The following is a 20,769-nucleotide window of genomic DNA, read 5'->3' as shown; positions in this document are numbered from 1 at the left end:
GTAATATGCATTAATAAACAGTACTTTACGCATAAAAAGTAGTTTTTAAGAGTTTTTGTCAAATGCTTTATAATATAGTATAGATTATTTTTTTTATAATTTAATTTAAGTTTAATAATGAAATAATTTATTTTTGGTTTAATATTATAAATTTTATAAAAATAATAATTAAGTATTTTCTCAGAACTCAATGATTATCCTAATTATATTTTAGATTTTTTATATTTAAAATGAGATGTTTATCTTGTATTTGATTGTGTTTATCTGCAGTTAGTTACACGAATTCAGATATGGAGCTTTAATAAGTTGTAGTTGCGCACAATTTACTTGTAATCTTGAGTTTTAAGTAATATGCATTAATAAACAATACTTTACGCATAAAAAGTGTTTTTTAAGAATTTTTGTCCAATGATTTATAATATAGAATATATTTTTTATATATAATTTAATTTAAGTTTAATAATAAAAAAATTATTTTTTGTTTAATATTATAAATTTTATAAAGATAATAATTAAGTATTCTGTTAGAATTTAATGATTATACTAATTATGTTTTAGATTTTATATATTTAAAATGAGATGTTTATCCTGTATTTGATTGTGTTTATCTGTAGTTAGTTACACGAATTCAGATATGTGATGAAATCGGATAGGGATGAAATCGTTTAGGGATGAACGAGTTTAAGAGTTTTTAAGAGTTTTAAGAAAATGCTTTATAAAATAGTATAGATAATTCAATTTAATGTAACGAAGTAATTTAATTTAGGTTTAATAATATATATTTTTTAATAAAAATAATAATTAAATATTTTGTTAAAATTTAATAATTATCCTAATTATATTTTAGATTTTTTATTTAAAATGAGATGCTTATCCTGTATTTGATTATGTTTATCCGCAATTAGTTACACAAATTCAAACATGAAGCTTTAATAAGTTGTCATTATGCACAATTTATTTGTTATCTTGAATTTTAAGTAATATACATCAATAAACAGTACTTCGTGCATAAAAAATGGTTTTTAAGAGTTTTTGTCAAATTCTTTATATAAAGGTGTTTGGGATTGCTTATTTAAAACAACTTATGTTTTTCTACAAAAACACTTATCCACTTATTATAAGTTAGAAGAATTTAATTTTTCAAAAAACTTCTTATTACCGGTTTAACACCGATATAAATTGTTTATTCAAACATTTAAAAATGTTTCTTATCGATGTAACACCGGAATAAGTCAGAAGCTGTTTTTATAAGCAATCAAACACCCCTAAAAGTGAAAACCGACATTAACCCCAAATCAGACATAAGAAAAATTCTAGGGTTTGTGGAACAGGGATTGTGTTTTCTCTTTCTGCGAGTACAAACAATTCTACACAATATGTACGCCAAAACCATACGAGACAGTCACACAGAGTTCATCAGAATCCCCAGCCAAGACTTGTATTTCGTCACTTCTCTGGTTCCATCTCTCTCTGCTGTGTGACTTTCTCTTCCTTGTTTTAATTTGCATGCCCATGGCAGTTGTTTTCGATCAATTTTGAAAATTAGGGCACGGAACAATCAATTTCGATCGACGGTTACACAAGCCTCGGAGAAGATGTAACTGACAGAATTTCTTGACGGATAGTAATTTTTCTGGGGTCAAGAGTTTCTCCGGTTTAATAAAATCTTTTAGGGTTTGGTTTTTCTATAAGCACGAATGAAGGGGTCGTTGGATCGAAAGAAGGTTGTGCTTCGGCACTTGGCGCACAATATTTCTCAATCGGCGCTCATGGAGCAAATTGACGCCCGTTTTTGTGGTCGTTACAACTGGTTCTGTTTTCGTTCCGGCAAAAATAGGTTAGGGTTTAAAGTGCATTTTGTTTCATCTTCAGTTTAGTGCTACTTTTTGAAATTAAAATTTTAATTGATGAATGAATGCAGCATAATGGCTTACCTTCTAAAATTACACCCGTGCCTTCCATGCGCAGGAGTGATTTGGGGTATCGCTGTTTTATTGATTTTGGAGGAATAAGTAAATTGCAGGCCTTTAGAGTCTGGTATCCGCTGTGTATTTGACTGTGTGTCTGTGTGTTGAACTATGGAGGTTAAAAGTGATCTAAGGGTCCAAATCCCTTCTTACACTTCTCACAATTAACTCCTATTCTTCACACGATCCTTCGTCTACGAAGTTTGGAGGTTTCAGGGTATTGGTTTTAGATACTAGATTGAAGTAAGACAAGTTTTTGTAGCTGTCAGAATGAATGCCTAGTGGTTCCATAGAAACCGAGGTAGAGGCGTGATAGTCAGAGAGGATGGAAGATGGGAGTATTAAACATGGCGTATTTGACAAACATTAGGCAAGGTGGCTTGTTAGTTTGGGAAGAGAACACCTGCCATTCAGTTGGTTCTTTTTGTTTTTTGTTCTCATTTCTGTTTATAATTTGCTATTAGTTGGACATCTGGCTGGCATGTGAATGGTGACGAAAGATTATTAAAGCTAGGTTAAATTACTGACTTAGTGTGTCTGAACTTGACTGGGCTTGCTTTCATGTAATTAAGATGTTTTTGCATGCTGAGGCATAGACATAGTACAAAAGGATTCTGAATACAGAATCATTGATTTTGTGGTTGTTAACCATTTCCTTAACTGGCTTGTTTAGCTCTGGAATGTGAAGTAATAAATTATGTGTAGCATAGCTTCAAATAACATCTTGATAATCTTAAAAGGAGCATACGAGGTTAATTAACATATATATATTTGACTTGTTGAAAGGAGAAACTATCAATAAGAATATAAGTATTTCAAAAGCTCTATGGGGAATACGGATTTTTCTTTCTCTTTTTACAATTTTCAAGGCCCCCATGATTGTCTTCTTGTGGTTAACGATATCTCTTGATTTTGTTGGTTTTGTTCATGTTTGGTAAATGATATCTCAAAAAGACACATGGTTTGAATGTACTTCTAGACCTTAAAGTGATCTTACATTACATATATCATGAGACATGAAACCTTATCAACAGTTTTGGAAGTATTTGAAACATCCTTTTATCGTATCTTATAGCACGAGAAAGAAACAATATCCATAAAAGTAAGGGAGAATCTATGACAACAATTAAACTTGCCATTGAACTCACCATAACCATTTATGGGACTTTGACGAGAGTTGACGTACACACTGTCTTTAAAAGTAGAAAAGAGTGGTAATTTTAGTGGGTGTCGTACATATTACTCTAAGAGTGGATGAGTGATACAAAGCCCTCCCAAGGAATTGGAAGTTGCATTCAAACACTTCTTTCTGTTGACGTCCCATTATTGTTGTAATATTGTGTCCTTGAAAACCACATATGTTAATTTGTTATTGTTGTTGTTGTTGTACCTTGGTATACGTCATCTCTGTTGATGAAGCATAATCTAAATGGACTCATAGATCACTAAGTGATCTTATAATTACAGGCACAAAACAACATAAAACATCATGAACAATTTTTAAAGGAGTATCTTAACCTAGGAAAATTAGCACACTGTTTCTAAATGTCATATAAGTCCCCCAAAGATGACACTATCCATAACAATAAATAAGTAAATTGAATGCTCTATCAGAGAAAGAGAAGCTCCAGTCATGAGCCTTTTGCTTTTTCCCTTTTTTGTTTTTTAAAATTTTGTTACTATTGCGACAATTGTGTCCTGATAAATATCCCAATTGAGGAATATTCCGAATGGAACCCTAAATCATGAAGTGCGATCTAAAATTACATGTAGCAAAATTACACACAACATTGCCACCCATTGTGAAGGAGCATTTTATTAGAGGCTAATTAGCATTGTTCCTAACTTGTCTTGGAACCCCTAAGAACATCCCTTCTGGAAGATCAGCTTATATACTTTATACTATTGCCCCATGAGGCATCTTTTGGGGATGAAAAAGTGTATCTTTTTTTAGCAAAGATGTATATGATATGATGTTGTTTTCAGTTATATTAATGAGAAAGACAAATAAAGTAATCACTTGATTACATGCATCAGTATGTAACTTAATCATGGTGAGGCATTGTATGAAAGATTATGGTAAATGACTCTTGGTTTTGTGGCCGTGGTACCTTTTTCTTAGCTTTCTTACTTTTTTTTTACTTAGCTTTCTTACTTAGCTTTTGCATACCTGGTAATATTTGTGGTGGTTGTGCTCAATATGCGGCTTCAAGACAAGATAGATACATGGCGTTGGTTAGCTCAAGTGAAGATGTTCTTAAACCATTTATAACGTTCTCTGACTATTTGCTATGTGTAATTTGAGATCACTTTATGATTTAAGAGTCTATTTAGACCATGCCTCAATAGTTATGGGAAAAGGTACTACAATGACAAAGTCGAGAGATGTCTTTTCTGTGATGCATTCATCATTTTGATAACAAGACTTGTACAAAATAGAAGATGGATAAGAAAGAAGTCTGAATGGAACTTCTTTCCAGGTAGAGCATTTGAAGCACTGACTAATTCTTATGTGGATTGTTTTGTTTTTCAGCTTCAAGAGAAGTTAGAAATGGTATGTGAGGTGGCCTTAGTTGAGCTCCTTTAAAGGCTGTTGACAATGTTCTCTGTTTTGCATTTTTGCTATATGTAATCTATGTTCACTCTATGTTCTTGATGCTCCTAGGAAATGAGTATTGCAAAAGAAAGGGCCTGCTGATAGAGCTGGGGCAAGTCGGCTGGTAATCCCAACCGAATAAGCAATCGAAATCGCTCTAACTGCCACTCTTTCTAGTTTCATTCAACTGCCACTAACCCATATGCTTAAAACATCATGTTCTTGATGCTCCTAGGAAATGACAAGTCTTATTTTTACTCTTCTTTCTCCATCCCCCTTTTAAGAGCGGCATCATCATTGTGATAGTTGTATCCTTGGAGCTCTTCGCCTGCTCCCCACATAGGGACATACAATCATTGTACTTTCCTGTTTTCTCTAGTAGTGTTAGAAATAATCAACATACCTTCAAATGTTTCTTATATATGTTGAAAGCATCCCTCTTTGGTATATGGTTTTAACAAATTCCATTGAACCTGTTTGCAGCCTGAAGTGTCAATCCTATTCCAGACTCTACATCGATTTTAAGCATCCAGAGGATGTCATTGAGTTTGCAGAGTTCTTTGACGGACATGTATTTGTTAATGAGAAGGGTAATACCAGACATCTACATTTAAGGGGTTGAATGGCATCAAACTGTTTTTCATGTTAATTTTCTTTAATATTTGTATGTTCGCTTAAAGTTTTGATGTATAAGTAATGTGTGAAGCTATATTCTTACTGTCACCAGCTGCTCATAGGCAAATTTAGGGTGTTAATGACCTGAGAAATATAGTTTCCCCATTTGTTATCCCCTTTTCAGTTGTTTCTACTCTTCTTTGTCAAAATGTTTTCTCCAATGGAGGATTAATGCTTGTATTCGTTTCTTGTTTTAGGTACCCAATTTAAAACTATTGTCGAGTATGCGCCTTCACAGCGTGTTCCAAAGCAATGGTCTAAGAAAGATGGACGTGAAGGTACCATAGAAAAAGGTATTAAGATGGTTCCTAGCAGGCTAAGATGCTTACTCTTTCCATATAATTCACTATCTCTTTTATCTTTTATAATTAACTTCTTATGAACATACAGATCCTGAATATCTTCAATTCCTCGAATTACTTGCCAAGCCTGTTGAGAATCTTCCCAGTGCAGAGATCCAATTGGAAAGAAAGGAAGCCGAGCGAGCTGGTTAGTACCAAAGCTTGTTGAATACACAGGATGCAATGAACTTAAACTTGATTGTTAGAAGTGGAAATAATTATTAGATGTAAAATAACTTGGAATTGAGTTAATATACCTGGTTTTTTTAAACTTTGGTTTTCAAGGTACTGCTAAGGAGGCCCCTATAGTGACACCTTTAATGGATTTTGTTCGCCAGAAAAGAGCTGCCAAGGGTGGACCTCGGGTAGGATATATTACTTTGCCAGTAATTTTATCAAACTTATAAGATCTTACAGCTTGCAACTGAAGGTGTAAGGTTGCTATTAGTTATGAAGTAGGAAAGCCTTTTTTTTGCAAGGGCATGCGAAAGATATGAAACAAATGAAGTTGCTATAGATGTTGTGATTCTTTTTTCCCGTATTTCCTTTCTTTCAGTTTTTTTTGCAGCTTCATAAGTTCTCTTTTTAGCATCAAGTTATTATAGTAATTGTTATTACCTCTATAAAAAATTTTATGCGAAGGAAAATCCCTGACGTGCCATTGTGAGAAATGAATATGAGGTGATGTGATCCACACCTTAAGATTACCCTAGTAGACTCCTGACTGGGTCTTATCATATTCATGCTGTATGTTACTAAAGTGGATTTCAGTATATATTTATTTAATTATTATGTATGAGTAATGGTACCTTAGACAGCCGAAGCTACTGAACGGTTGCGGTAAACTATTATAGATTTGGGTGGTGCGGCATAAGGCTAAAAGGACTGAAATGAATTATCCACGTTCAACTCAATCATATGGGCATACCTTGTAGGAAAACCTTGTGGTTTTGGCTGTGTGTCAACCCTGATCTTAAATATAAAGAAGCAGAAAGAAACTGCAACCTTTATGTGCTGTTCCGACACTGATTTACAAATTTTTATAATGAGAGGATGAAGATTGAATCTATGCACTGATTTTGTAAGACTGGGAAATGCATGTGCTGTGAAAATCACAAATCTGGGATTAAGTTTCTTAAGCTTTCTTTTGTACATAACTTTTCAATGTGACATGTACGCATCCTTACTGTGTTTGGTGACCTGCTCCAGAGGTCCTTGCCTAATGGGAAATTGACGAGAAGGGCTAGTGGTGCATCATCTTCAAGTTCAAGTTCTACTCCACTAAAACGGGGTTCTGAAAGGAGGAGGACTTCGACCACCATGGTATTTGAGCTTTTACATGCATTGTAAATAAGCTTTGAAAGATGAAGTTGTAATGAATTGCTTCATATATGGGTCTCATCAATGTTTTTGTTCCTATATGACATCAACATATCTTGTTTTCTTTTTCTGATGTGACAATTATATGCACGCCTTGTTATAGAACATGACAGGTGTTGTAGTTTTACTTTTTCTGAAAACTACAAATATGATATGACAATTATCAGTCGCTCTTTAGAGTGATCAAGTTACCTCCACTGCCACTCTTTGATGCATGGCAACATAGAAAAAGGTGAGAATAGAAAATGAAGTTGAAAGTTTAGAAGAAGAATGTATATCCTTGCTGCAGATTGACCATAAATGTATTGATCACACAAAATATTTTAAATAAAAATAACTTTACATCACATGATGGAGACCATGAATATTTATATTTGAAAGTTATAGATTCACTAGAACTAAGAAGGCTTCACTTCCCTAATCAATTGCCATAATCCAATAATAAAGGAAATATACAATTAAGAAATATATCATAGTCCTCTCCTAGTTTAATACTTATACCCTTCAGTCAACACTTCTCTAATTATACTTCATTTTCTAAAGATCTGCTTTTGTCAAATTACAAGATCCTAGTCCCTATTTTCTCCTGCTAAAACAATAACCACATAGCTATAGAAGCTAAAACATACATACCTGCAAGTAATAGTTTTGAAATTTCATTCTTATCTTCTTTGTCATCAATATCACCTTTGTATCATTTGATTTGTTTTACCATGGTTGTTCTCAAACTTGCTTCATCATACCCTTTTCCATACTTCTCCATTTATAGTTACGGTAACTTGGTAAGAACCTTATGCTAAGGATTAGTTGGAGATTTTGCCTTAAAATCAAGGCACCAGGTAAGAATTTCCATGTAAGAACTTCTCATCTAAAAATACTAGCGCTGTGGAGGTAAATTAAGAAGATATGAAAGTCAAGTTATTTGCATGCTTTGTGTACGCCCCTCCCTCTGAATGGGAAGGGGAATCCTAGCTGTTGTGGTTATCAGTTAGATTTACTGTTAGAAGCATCAATTACACCACATTTGAGAATATGCTTTGAGCATTTACATATTTCATGGATTGAGAATTATTAACACGAATTAGGATAAGTCTTATTTTATTGTTCACTGTTCATTCTCTTTGGCTGGTCAAATTTTCGTGGTCATTAATAGACAATTTTAAAGCCAGACCTGGAGTTATGTTTTATTTAGTTAACTATTTTCTGTATCATTGATTGGATGGAATTAGTCATTGACATGAAAACTGACATTTGGGACTTCAATATTCATTGGATTTTGGGTTCTGCAGATATGCATTGTTTTCTGTTATGTGCATGGTTACTGGTGAAAATTATTGAACATCTTGTTCTTTTCCTCATTGACAGTATGTCCCAAGGGATACTGGGAAAGGCAGAAGTGGTAAAGAGAAGTCAACCTATATTCAGGTCCAAAAACGTGATGATCAATCGCTTTCTGAAAAGTCTGTTGGTTCATATGCTGCATCTGGAAGTGTGGTACTCGAGGAAGGACGGGGTATTACTCATCACTGTGTTTATTTCTGTTCCATAATCAATCGTCACAATTTGGTCAGAAAATTACTGCCTCTTCTGTTTATGTATTTTTCGTTGATGCATATACCTATAGTCTAAGTCTACCTATACTAATATGTGCATAGAGGGCCAATCATTTGTTAACCCAGAAAAAGGTGCTAACTTTGTTAACTGATTTCGACCAATCAGAATCATTCCTACAGTTTGAATTGAGTTGGCGCTGCATTATTTATGGAAGGGCAGTTTTGTCTTTTACAAATTCTTTTTTAATAGGTTGCAGTTATTAAATATTTCCTTGTTTGAAAGGAGAGATAATTATGGAAGTTATTTTTTAATTATTTCTTTTATTATTAGTTTTTGTTTGATTTTGTTCAATTATTAACTGGCAATATCAATCTCTGTGGTTGAAACGGCAATTTTTCAAGTTTTACAATGGATTCATTAGTGAACATTTATTTGACATTGGTTCATTAGTGAACATCTACTAGTTGAATCTTATTGGTTCATTAGTGAACATCTATTTTGAGTAATAGAATGGATGATGGTATTATCTTCAACTGTTATCACATCTATTTGACATTGGTTCATAAATGAACATCTATTAGTTGAATCTCATTGTTCACTTATACACTTTCTGTTCATAAGTGAACATCTATTAGTGGACTCTTATTGTCTAATTAGTGGCATGTTACTGTTCACTTATGGCACAATGTTCACACATGAACACATTCTTTGACTATAGTCACGTATAATGTGCACTTATGAACACCACCATAACAGTTCATATGAATGGGGTTTTGTATATTATGTTCTGCCTTTCTCCCTGTATTTTGATTACTTTTTTTTTTGCCAATGTTCACGTAGTCTTCAATAAGTTTCATTACTGTTTCACCAATGCTAACGCCTTCTTCAACAATGTTCACTCCTTGATCAATGTTCGCTGTTCACTCCATACCATCTAGTTAATATGAAATCAATAAGCAAAATACATAAATTGATTAACAGGAAAACCAATGTTGATTACCGTATGTGTTGATTTTTTTCCTTTCATTGTCGTTTTCAATTCCTTAGCTTTTTCCATATTTCTTGCTTCAAGTTGTTTGTATTCTGCATCAACATTGATGGGGAAAAAACCCTAGTTCATAACCTTGAACGTAAATTGCATAATATAAACCCTAGAAAATTCTAATTTACCTCTTAGTTGGATGTTCCTGTCTATATTTTTACCCAAATTGTCCATGATCTTCACCCTCTTGTTGATTTACGTGGTGGCAATAAAATCGGAACACAATCACTGATGGATAATTTCCAGGGAATGTAGATTTTTTCCTAATTTGTTGCTTGATGACAATTTACCTTCTTGCCCTTGTTCACCTCCATTCACTTATCATTTCATCTGGAACACAAGCTTCAGTTTCCCTATAATTACAAAAATGCCACCGCTTCATCGTGTCCATTGATTTAGATTTTCAACGGTCTTGATTGGTTAACAAAGTTAGCACCCTTTTGTTGGTTAACAAATGAAGGGGACTCAACATGCATGTACATATACATATAATATATGCATTCATACAAATAGAATTGCCTTGTACATATAATATAAATATGTAGGACACCAGTTTAAGCAAAAAAGTGGGTCAATGTAATGTAATAGTCATGACCCAATAAACCTCACCTGTTTCTAAACCCCACTTAACAGCACATACTTTTGCCTTCTGTGAAAATTGCAATAATAATATTTGGCACATGTATTTAGGAGCTCTTTCGTTCATTTAAAATGCAATTATGTTGAAATTAAGTTTTTGCAAATACAAATTCTTAAAGTTTGGTTATCCATTTTTATTTTATTTTTTGGAACACTCTATCAATAGACCCAAGAACTCTTGAGCATGTATGTGAAAAGATGGTGTTGCAGGACAGATAGAGTATATTCTGTAGTTATGATATTTGGTAATCTATTTTATCATTATTCTCTGAATCTGTTATATAATCATTACTAGCAATCACCGTACTGCATCTTAAGATTGTATATTACTCTTTCTTTTTTCTTTGCCTTTCCCCCTCCGTTTCTATTTACAGCAGCAGCCACCCTGGTTGCACAGGTTATTTCTCCTTGGGAAATATATCAAGCAAGCAAAGCTAAGAAAGTAGTATGGGGTTCATTATATGATAACTCCAAAAATAAACCAACCAGGAGGAATGCTTTATTTCAGTTTTTATATCAATTTAGCTAGTACCCTGAAGATAAGCTGCTAAGAGATGACGACGTACACAAACAAGAGATGTGTTTTCACTTAGGTCCTGTTTGGTTTATAGGATTGGAATGGATTTGGAGATAACTTCCAATCCAATCCCCATGTTTGGTTTGAAGGATTTCATGGATTTGAAATCCCAGAATTTCCTTGAAACCCGACAAACATAGGATTTTTGAAATCCCATGGGGTGGTTTTGTATTTCATGGGATTTCGTAGGATTTGTATATAATAATGTTTTAAAATATGTTTAAAACATTTGTTTTGTAATAATCAATTAATAAGGCAATTTAACAATTTTTATAATTATTTATAATTTGTTTCTATAAATTATTTATAAATGATGGAATTCAATTTATTATCAAATCCTACAAACCAAACGCACCAAAGATTTCAAATCCTTCCACATCCAAATCCCTCCAATTCCAAATCCTTCCACAAAATCCAAATCCCTCAAAACCATTTCATCAAACCAAACGCCCCCTTATGCTTCTCACAAAACTTGATTGTGATTGATCATTCTTAAATTCGCAAAGCAATAGTCATACTAAAGCTCAAGTTTTGAGAAAATTTGTTTTCCTTGTCGGTGATCAATACTAACGAGTGAATAATGATGTCTGTCCTACGGAAAAAGGGGCTAGTTGAATTTGAGAAGCGGGATTTTGTGGTTATTCAGGATCCTTATAGTATGACTGTAAGAGTATGAGGTGAAGTGGGGTAAGGTGTAGTAAGTTATGTGCTTGTTCTGGGCTTACGCTACATCGGATATAAGGCTCTTTGTTAGGGAACTAAGAGATCCTTTTTTGTTTGATAACAATTGATGAGCTGTTGTCCTTTGTTCCATCAAGCATCTTGAGTTTGAATATGCACACATAATCGTTTTACTTTAGGTTATGTTTACATTTAATTGATGAAGTTTATAAAATTACAAGATTGCCTGTGGGAACAGATGATGACATTCACATTGACTAAAGAGAAATGAAGGTTTGCAGCAATGTGCAAGGAAATGCTTGGGGCTCATCTTATGAAAGATTTTCCACTTCCTATTTCATACACAAGTTCATAAGATTATATTTCTTAGTTCTTATAGAACACAGGCGTCTACTTCTTTGGTTACATCAAGTTCTCTCTTTTCAGATATTCAGTCAATGTGGGTGGATGAGATGATGTATTTTTTCCTTTTTTCTTTTATTTATTTGAGGAAATGTTCAATCTGACTTAAACTAATACTCCTTCCATACCTAAATAGATGCCCTTTTTGACTTTGGATTTTTTTACATAAAAGTTACAAAATTTAAAATTAATATGAATTCTTTACTTGTAACAGCAATTTCCTCTTCTATTTGCAGTACTTTTTGTATATGTTAATATAGGTATCAGTTTCTTCTAAAAAATCAAGTTAACTTCTAAGCAAAGATTTCTTGCTTTCTATTTCATACAGAAGTTCAAACTATGTTTTCTATAGATGGTCTGATGCAGTCTGCTTTTTGTTACATCAAGTTCTCTTTTCAGAAATTCAGGCAAATTCTTAGAGATGTATTTTTATTTTTATTGAGGCTAACTATTTCAATCTGACTTGAACTACTCCTGTACTAAATGGGTTTCCTCTTTTGATTTCGTACCTGATAGCTCTCAAATTTAAAGTTAATACGAATACATATTTTTTAGCACCAACTTCCCTCTTCTATTTGCGTTACTTTTTGTATATGTTAACATATCTTTCAATATATTTTCTGGAAATTACGTAACTTCTAAGCAAAGTGTATCGAGGTGAGGCACATTTTGAAGATGGTGCTTGATCATGTATGATGGCGTGCCTAAGGACAATGGCACAAACCGTGTAACCAAAGGCGTGAAAGTGTGGGGCAATGGTGTGACCTGATGGCACAACTCCGAGTGTGGGATTATTTTAATGAAAGTAAAATCATGACAATTTAGCCTTTCAGTTGTATCATACAATGAACACGTAAATCTTTATATTGAACCACCAATACAATTTCTATACTATGAGAAAATGACCAAAATTAAAGAACAAGACCTAACTGCTAGGTCTTCAATATCTTTCTCTACTCAGTGAATAAGCATTCCAACATCTTATTTCTTCTTGACACGTGTTTAGCTTATTCTCTACTTCTCTTTGGTGAAAAAACTTAAGTAGCTGATAAATTTTATTCTTTTGCAAATTTTCTTTCGACTCATTTCAGTTTCTTTCGTATGATCTTGTCAGGAAATGCCTTCCCTAGCAATGAGTGATTCTTTTCACTTGGCTAGGTTCTGCTTTTTTTTGGTTTGCTGTAACACTTGATTATTAAAACAAAATTATTATCCTAATTGTGTGATGTGTCATTTAATTTATTGCCTATTATCTGTTGTATGTAATTGGTCAATTATGAGAGACTATGCCTTGCATTTATTAGGTCAGTCATTGTTATGTGATTTTGGGTGTTGAATTACTAGCTTAAGATTTTCTAATTTAATATCACTTTAACACACATACACACACACACACACACATATATATATATATATATATATTTAGTATCATAAATTTTCAATCTGTCTTTGAAAATGGCGCTCGGCGAGCTGGTCTCCCTTTACTTTGGTGCTGGGCACCATCTTGTGCCATGCCCAGTGATTATTATGCTTTTTAGAATATTTAAATGATGTCCTTTAACATCAAAAACAAAAAAAAGGACAATTATTTTGACATGAAGGGGGTATTTAAATCTCTCTCATTTATGAGCGACTGTTACAAGCACACAAAAGGAGACATGCAAGTTGGGTACCAAGTTGTTTAAACTCTATAGAGTGGGACTGAAATTTGCACTGACTGAACAGCCCTTGTCTTATGCAATAAATAGATAAGATTGATGATTTTGGACAGAGTTCAAGAGGTGTAATGGTGGTTGACATCATCCTTGAAATAAGTTGAGGAAAGGAAAATGTTTGTCTCCAATTGTCTCTATGCAATCGTTCTGCTTACTAGTTGTACTGCATCCAAGGAACTGAAAAAATAGAGGGAAGGAAAGAAGCAAAGGTTGAAAGACCAATGGAATGACACCTTCAATCATTGAGAAGAATAGGTGAAGTTAACATGAAAAATATTATGTTTTACAATATTAAAATCTATTTAATATTGTCAAGTATGATAGGGCCAGATGATGTCAAAAGAAGCAAGGCAACATAAACCTATCTTCTTATTGATCTTTTTCAAGAGTGGTTGGAGGGATAAAAGTTTGATCTTTATCTTCTAGGAATGACGTGTCTTTCTGTTACTTCTTCCTCCACCCAAGTAAAATATGATAATTGAGAAGTACAAGTTATTGGCTTCTATTATGTGAAAGAGAGATTTTAACCTTTGTGGGAGAAAACCGCGCCCCTACTAGTTGTTGGGGGTTATTTAACCTTCGAATCAAACAAAACAACCAGTAGGGGATTCACAGAAACTGTTTGCAACTAAGTTTCTATGTTACCCTCTCACTTCTCTTATTCCATTAGCATGGTTTTCTGGTTCTACCTTTTGTAAGCTTGCTTTATAATCCAAAAAGGGGTCAATCTGTCTTCAAATTGGAGCATATTGATTTATGTGAATCCACATATGTTAAGTTTAAAAGGGAGGGGCAGGAGCAAATATCTGCAGTTGCAGTAACCTGGAGATTGACATAATATGTTTGAGTTTTGGTTTTTAGTATTCTTACTCACCAAGTTCTATGAATATTTCACTTGATAGACTGGTAAAGTCACGGACCGAGCTGTTAATGAACTGGTAGTTCATGGTTTTCCTTGTTTTATGACTCGACAGTGCATAAACTCCTAATATGAGAAGGAGAAGGTTTCAGTCCCATCAAGACTATCAAAAAACTGCAAACAATATGAAAGAAATTCTATTACATCATAAGTACAAATAACAGAATAGTGACCATTAGCTTTGGCCCTAGTGACCTAATAATTGAGGTTGTTTAATAATTGGCATTTAAGACTAATGTTTCTTTTGCTGGCAAATGACAATTCCTGTAAATTGTATTCTAATTTAAACGCTTAGTCTTTCTACTCTTTATCCTAACTTACAGTTTTCTGCCTAGTGCAGGGCTCTACGTTTCAGTTAATATGTTGCATTCTGGTTTGATGAGTATACACTTAACATCTTAACAGCCCTAGTGAATTTCTGCAGGTTCTTCTGGAACTCCTGATATTGGGAAAAAGAAAATTCTGCTCTTGAAGGGCAAAGAGAAGGAAATTCCCCATGTAAGTTTTGAATATTCACTATGTCCTCTTTCCGGATAACTATGTCTAGGTCAATCTTTTGTGTTTTAAAATTAATGGTCTAAGAACTCTATTGTGCTGATTAAAGACCAAGATGAGGGACCGTGTGAAAGAATAGGAGTTAAGGTGAGAAGTATAAGAAGGGATTTGGACCCTTGATCACTTTTAATCTCAAACCAACCCATGAATTGTGCTTTAGAAGGGAATTGACCTGGTGCTTCTCATTAGTGTTGATCTAGTGGAACTCTTCATTAGCATTGATCCAAGGGTGGAGATCTCTTTCCACCCTTCTCATCATGATTCTCAATCTCACCGGAACCCAACTGTAAAGACCAATACATGCATATATAGAGAAGAGACCAAACTAGCTGTGTGTATGAGATAGAGCTGTGATCAAAAGAGTACAAAAATTAGAATCACAATCTGTATTAAACAATTAGGAATTAGACCAACCTGATTTAGGATCATTTGGGTTGGGTTTGAAACTAAGGTGGCGTTCAGCTTGTTGCCTGCAATCACTATATGAGTCAATTTAGTAGTAGGGTGGAGTTGGAATGGGATGATCGTTCCAAAACTGCAGTTTGGTTTACGTGTTGAGTTTGGGTATTATTATCAATACTGATGTTTGATTTGTTAATCTTTAGGTACAGTAATTTATTAAGTTCCTATTTTTATCCTTAAAAGTGATAACAGTATCACAAATAACAACAGTAATAATTAAATTATTATCAATATTAGTAATATATTAATAATGATCTTAATAATAATAACAACTAGTATTATTAATAACGTTAGTACTACAATACTACTAATAGTAGTATATTATTATTATTTATAACTTTTAATGTTATTATTAATAATGATATAGTATTTCATTAATAACAATAACAATGATTATACTTGGAATTAGGAATCATATGGGAATGGGCCACTCCTTCAGTGGGTTTGGGTGATTCCCATATATTTGGGAACCATTCCTATTTTTCATTCTCATTCCTTCAAACAAAACAATCCTCGTATTCCCTCGTACCATCCCCTTATGGCGGCTAATGTCAGAGTGGCTGTACCCATCATTCTTTTCATGCTTATCAATTAGAAATTAATGGTGGGCTATCTAGACTGATAGGCTATGACAATGCTTGAGGACATGGTACCTATAGCTATGTAGTTGGCATTCTATATGCGGTGTATCAAGAAACGGTCGAACAGATAATTCAGGTTGCTTTGCAGTCGGAGATATTCACTTGATGGGTACGTGTAGTGCTATTATTCATAGCATAAAAGTATCATTGTGTAGGGAGCAAGTGCAGTAACTTAAACTTGGAAATTATTTGCATCCCTGGGTCCTTTCTTTAACATCAAATAGTGGTAGTTATGATCCAGAAGTATGGTGGTCGTAATAAAAATGGACATTGGAGTGATTGTGCATGACCAACTACACTTCAACTTATGGTTATTGGTTCATTGGTACATGAATGTTAATGAACATTATAAAAGGTTATTACGGCCCACTTGTTGGACTTTGGCTTGATGCTGAGGATTGTGTTGTTTTGGGGGGAATAGTCTTCTTGTAATGATTAATCAAGCATCGGCCCTGTGTATTGCCGCAGCTATCGTGCGCTGTAGTTGAATGAAATAAGGGATTGCTTGGTGTAGTTCAGATAAGATTTTATTTTTGAACAACTTACTGATGTAAAATTTGGCCTCAAACTGCGGTCAAACCTCTATGTTAGCCTGCAGTGATCACGATAGCTAAAAGGGTGTGGATCCATCCCAGAGTTCAGCATTAGAGGACTTGAATCACAAAATCATGCAATTGTACACAGATAATCATTTGTACCTCGTAATGTTTTAGATGGATGTGCAACTACCATCATTTCTCTGTGCATATTAATGTGAAGTATCCAGAAAATGAAACATACTTCTTATACTTCTGTTTTGTCATTCGAATTCCAGATGACCACTGGTTTGTCCCCGCAGCAGAGCTCATTATCTGTTAAACTTTCCCATGGTTCTGGTGCTCTTAAACAGAACCAGCAACGGGAGGCTAGTGGAAGGATTATTAGAAGCATACTTCTCAACAAGGATACTCAACAGAATCAATCTGAACAACAGAACCAGACTTCTAGTCGGGTTATGGACAGAAGACCACCTAGACCTCCAAATGTTCCACCACCCTTGAAGGATTCTAACGGTTTGCCAGATGATATGGTTGCTGGGCATGATTTGCATGGATTCTACAGTGAGAAGCAGGACAAGCGTACTAGGAACAGGGACAGACCTGATCGTGGTGTTTGGACTCCCCTTAGGCGTTCTGATGGATCACATGCAAGTGATGAATCCCTTTCATCTTCCACTTCTCAATCGACACAAATGCAACCAGATTCTGCAGAAGGTGTGGTCATTACATATCTAATATTAGCATGAGACTTGTAATGCAGAAGCAATTAAGTTTGTACCAAGCAGATGCACTGCTCTTGCCTTTTATTTTTGTCTGTGGCTATAATATATAATCATGTTGAAGTTACATTTGGTTCCACAGGAACTCATGGAGAGGTAAAGTCTGACCTGTCAAATGCGAGAGGTGGGGATTTTAAAACTATTGGAAGTGGACGTGGTGGTCATTTCTCAGTTGATAATGGTTAGTTTTCCTTGTGAAGAAGCTAAATATGTTGTAAATTTGATGATACACAGATGTGTGCATGAAATATAAGCTGTAAAGAAGAAATATATACGTACATTGTGTGTGTGTATATATATATGTATTATATCACCTAGATTTATTTATGCTTTTTTTTTTCTTATGATAAGAAAAATGAGAAACAGATAATAAATGAGAGAAGGCACGCTTTTTCATGCTCCCTGTGATGTGTAGATAAATATGTAGGCTCCCATAAACATGGAGGTCGCCGTGGACCATCACACAATGCCAAGGATGCAGATGGCTCTCCAAGTTTAAGTGAAGGAAAACCTGCAAAAAGAGGAGTTTCTGCTGGCTATGGTTCTCATGAGGTGTGCTTTGTTATCAGGCCAAACCGCTGTCTTCATTTGCATTTTCTTCCAGGTTATGACTAATTTAGTAATATGTGATGGCAATGCAGAAACAAGTCTGGGTTCAGAAGTCAAGTTCTGGTTCTTAATCTCGTCACTAAGGTAAGCTTTTTTCTCATGTTCTTGAAATCATTTATCCTTAATAAATTTGTATTTAACGGCAAGTTTGTCTGGTGTAAGTTATGTCCTTGGGGTTTTGCATTAGTTAGATGGATGGCAGTCTTGGAAACTGAAGATGCTAGTTTGACTTAGCCCCACTCGCCAACATTTTTAGTTATTTGCGGAAGAACATTATTAACATATTCTGGACCGTAGCCAAATCTTTTTTTGCTAATAGGTGTACCTTCTACTCCCTCCGTCCCAATATAAATGTCCACAATGAAAAAAGTACAACTTTAGGAATGTGTAATTATTACACTTTTTAGTTAACTAAATGACATTTTTTTTCCTTAACAATAAAGGGAGTAATGAATTTATCTATCTCATAGTTAAGGGTAGAATTGTAAAGTAGGTACTTACTTTTGAAAGTGTCACTATCTTGAGACAAACTAAAAAATAGAAATGTGGACTCTTAAGGGAGTAATTTCTAACTATTTATAGCAGTGTTGGATGAGGCTCTGCTTATGTATCCGATTGACAGAGCGTGCATATGCCTTATTAACCATTACTATGGCATTGTTGACTCATAGCTCTAACATGATAGCATGAATGGACCCTCTTCTAGACCACCTATACTCGATCATGGTTACTGTATGCCAAACACAGCATTTAAGAGATTCTAGCCTATCGTGAAAGAATATATTTGTTTTGCATTACCTATCCGGGCTAGTCATAATGTTGGAGAACTTTATAGTGATGGGTTTGTTTAAAAAACAGATTGTCGCATAAGGAGCAGTGTTTTTGAATCCTTTTAACAATTTGGATATGTGCCACATGAAGGGTTTCCGATTCATGGGCCTTATCGCAGAAGATCGATCTCTTCTTGTGCTCATGATTTCAGGGAATATATTCCAACTGTCTTTTAACTTCATGTTGGTGAAGCACTCTTTAAGATGTCATTACTTTCTCTGCTTTTCAGGTCCCCATGCCAACAATTTAGTGATAATGAACAAAATTTTGACTGTAGAACTTTTCCCTTGATCATGCTGAAGTGAACGTTGTCGTTCTTGCATTCCAAAAGTGGACCCACTTAGGTGCATCCAACCTTTCCTACTAGAACCGCCACAAATTTCTTCACTGAAGAATCTACTTATAGAGCAACATCAACTTTTTCCTGTAAAATGTGAAATAAAATTTATGATCAAGCAAGTGACCTGCCCATTAAAATGCAATGTTTGACTTGACACATGAAATAATCAAATACTCGAATTGAGAAAACTTGTGGACCAAAAATATTATGTTGTTCAATCTTTTCTTTTTGGTGCAAGGCAAGGGATTAATTAGCTGATTGTTGGTGATCTGCAGTTGAGTGAAGACATGATTTTTTACGAGTAATGGAGTTGGAGTATAAATCTGCTTACTTGCAGTGGAGAAAGTTGTGTTTTGCTAGATTCATGATTTGAAGCAGACGCAAGAACGATGATGAGGCGGCCTGGAGGGAGTCCAGTTTTACGTTGGAGATTCCTTCTATTTACAAACCGAAGAGGAAAAGGAAAAAGAAGTGGAAAGAAGTGATGTGTTTTCGGGTGTCTGCTTGCCGATTCTAGAAATGTTGACACGGGGTTGGCCGCTGATGGTCTTTTATATAGGTGAATTTGACGCTTTTTGAGGCCGACTGTATATACTAACCAACCTACCTACCTACCTAAATCTGAATGGTGTGTTACTTACTGATTGATAATATGCACATAGATAGAGAGATATTGGCATGTCTTAATGAGTGGGGTTTTGTAACACTATGCCACCAGCTTTTGTGGTTTGGGTTTTGTTCTCTAATATCAAGGAAATCATGGTTATGATGGTGTTGCTAAATCTTGTTCAATGCATATTACATAGACATCATCTCTTGTCAATTAGAATTGGAATAAGATTTCAAAGTTCAACGTCTTTTAAAAAACAAACGACATTTTACTGTCACGAACACTCCAGACCAATCAAGAGAATGGGGGGAAGCTTGGAGAAGGACCAAGAGTCTATAGTTGGTTCCATAACATAAATGACCGATTTATCCTCCAATATTAATTATTTGAATATCAAAACAAAAAATCATAAAGAGGTTGACAATGGGTGTCTCATTTGGGAAGGAAACGATGTTTTAAATAAGGGGTAGAGGTGTTATTTTTGTGGCTGAACGATGACAACACCATTTCTATTTGTACGATTAAGTCATGTTATGTGCAAATAAGCCGTAAGTAAACAACCCAAATGAGTTGTGGGAATAAGCCAAATAGACCAATAAGCCTAATTAAACCGTAAGTAAACAGTCTTTAACTATAAAAGAATCAATTAAGTATGCATTAAACTATGACATGTCTGAATATTTTCTTTTTGAACTTTGAGGGCCAACATGATGGCCTCTGATTGATCAATGGAGTTAGGGGCTGTTTGGCAGTTGCTGAATGATTTAGTGCAGAATAGTTAAGAGGGTCAGAATGGTTAAGTACTGAATGAAATAATGTTGTTTGGTAACTGTTCTCTGAATGACAGTAAAATTACCATTTTAACCCTCTGAATGATTTAGTACTGAATGAAATAAAGCTGTTTGGCTGATATCT

General features: G+C 34.5%; 1 protein-coding gene across 7 annotated transcripts; it reads left to right on the top strand.

Moving 5' to 3' along the window:
- Nucleotides 1–1,315: 1,315 nt before the first annotated feature.
- On the top strand, nucleotides 1,316–19,694 carry LOC112504777 (regulator of nonsense transcripts UPF3-like). Of its 7 annotated transcripts, none has more exons than XM_025108732.1 (15): nucleotides 1,316–1,438; nucleotides 1,520–1,837; nucleotides 1,969–2,037; nucleotides 5,047–5,153; nucleotides 5,436–5,531; nucleotides 5,629–5,727; nucleotides 5,865–5,944; nucleotides 6,789–6,902; nucleotides 8,325–8,472; nucleotides 14,913–14,986; nucleotides 16,961–17,399; nucleotides 17,547–17,645; nucleotides 17,880–18,016; nucleotides 18,106–18,157; nucleotides 19,520–19,694. In XM_025108732.1, exons 2-14 carry the CDS (start codon nucleotides 1,698–1,700, stop codon nucleotides 18,142–18,144), a joined length of 1,641 nt encoding a protein of 546 aa, XP_024964500.1. In that variant the 5' UTR covers nucleotides 1,316–1,438; nucleotides 1,520–1,697; the 3' UTR covers nucleotides 18,145–18,157; nucleotides 19,520–19,694. The 7 variants fall into 7 exon arrangements, with proteins under 7 accessions (XP_024964500.1, XP_024964507.1, XP_024964512.1 ...); XM_025108739.1 differs by having other exon boundaries at nucleotides 1,316–1,597; nucleotides 1,674–1,837; XM_025108744.1 differs by having other exon boundaries at nucleotides 1,316–1,837; nucleotides 17,892–18,016.
- Nucleotides 19,695–20,769: the final 1,075 nt, after the last annotated feature.

The sequence above is a fragment of the Cynara cardunculus genome (assembly GCF_001531365.2).
Source record: "Cynara cardunculus var. scolymus isolate 2C chromosome LG 2, CcrdV1, whole genome shotgun sequence".
In the NCBI taxonomy this organism is placed as follows: Eukaryota; Viridiplantae; Streptophyta; class Magnoliopsida; order Asterales; family Asteraceae; genus Cynara; species Cynara cardunculus.
This window is presented reverse-complemented; position numbering and strand designations above follow the sequence as displayed.

Bases quoted from the DNA above. Each gene is read 5' to 3' on its own strand.
- LOC112504777 (XM_025108732.1), top strand. From the start codon at position 1,698: ATGAAGGGGTCGTTGGATCGAAAGAAGGTTGTGCTTCGGCACTTGGCG. The intron at 5,532-5,628 runs GTATTAAGATGG...ATGAACATACAG, and splicing joins TGAAGGTACCATAGAAAAAG to ATCCTGAATATCTTCAATTC. The intron at 6,903-8,324 runs GTATTTGAGCTT...CCTCATTGACAG, and splicing joins GGAGGACTTCGACCACCATG to TATGTCCCAAGGGATACTGG.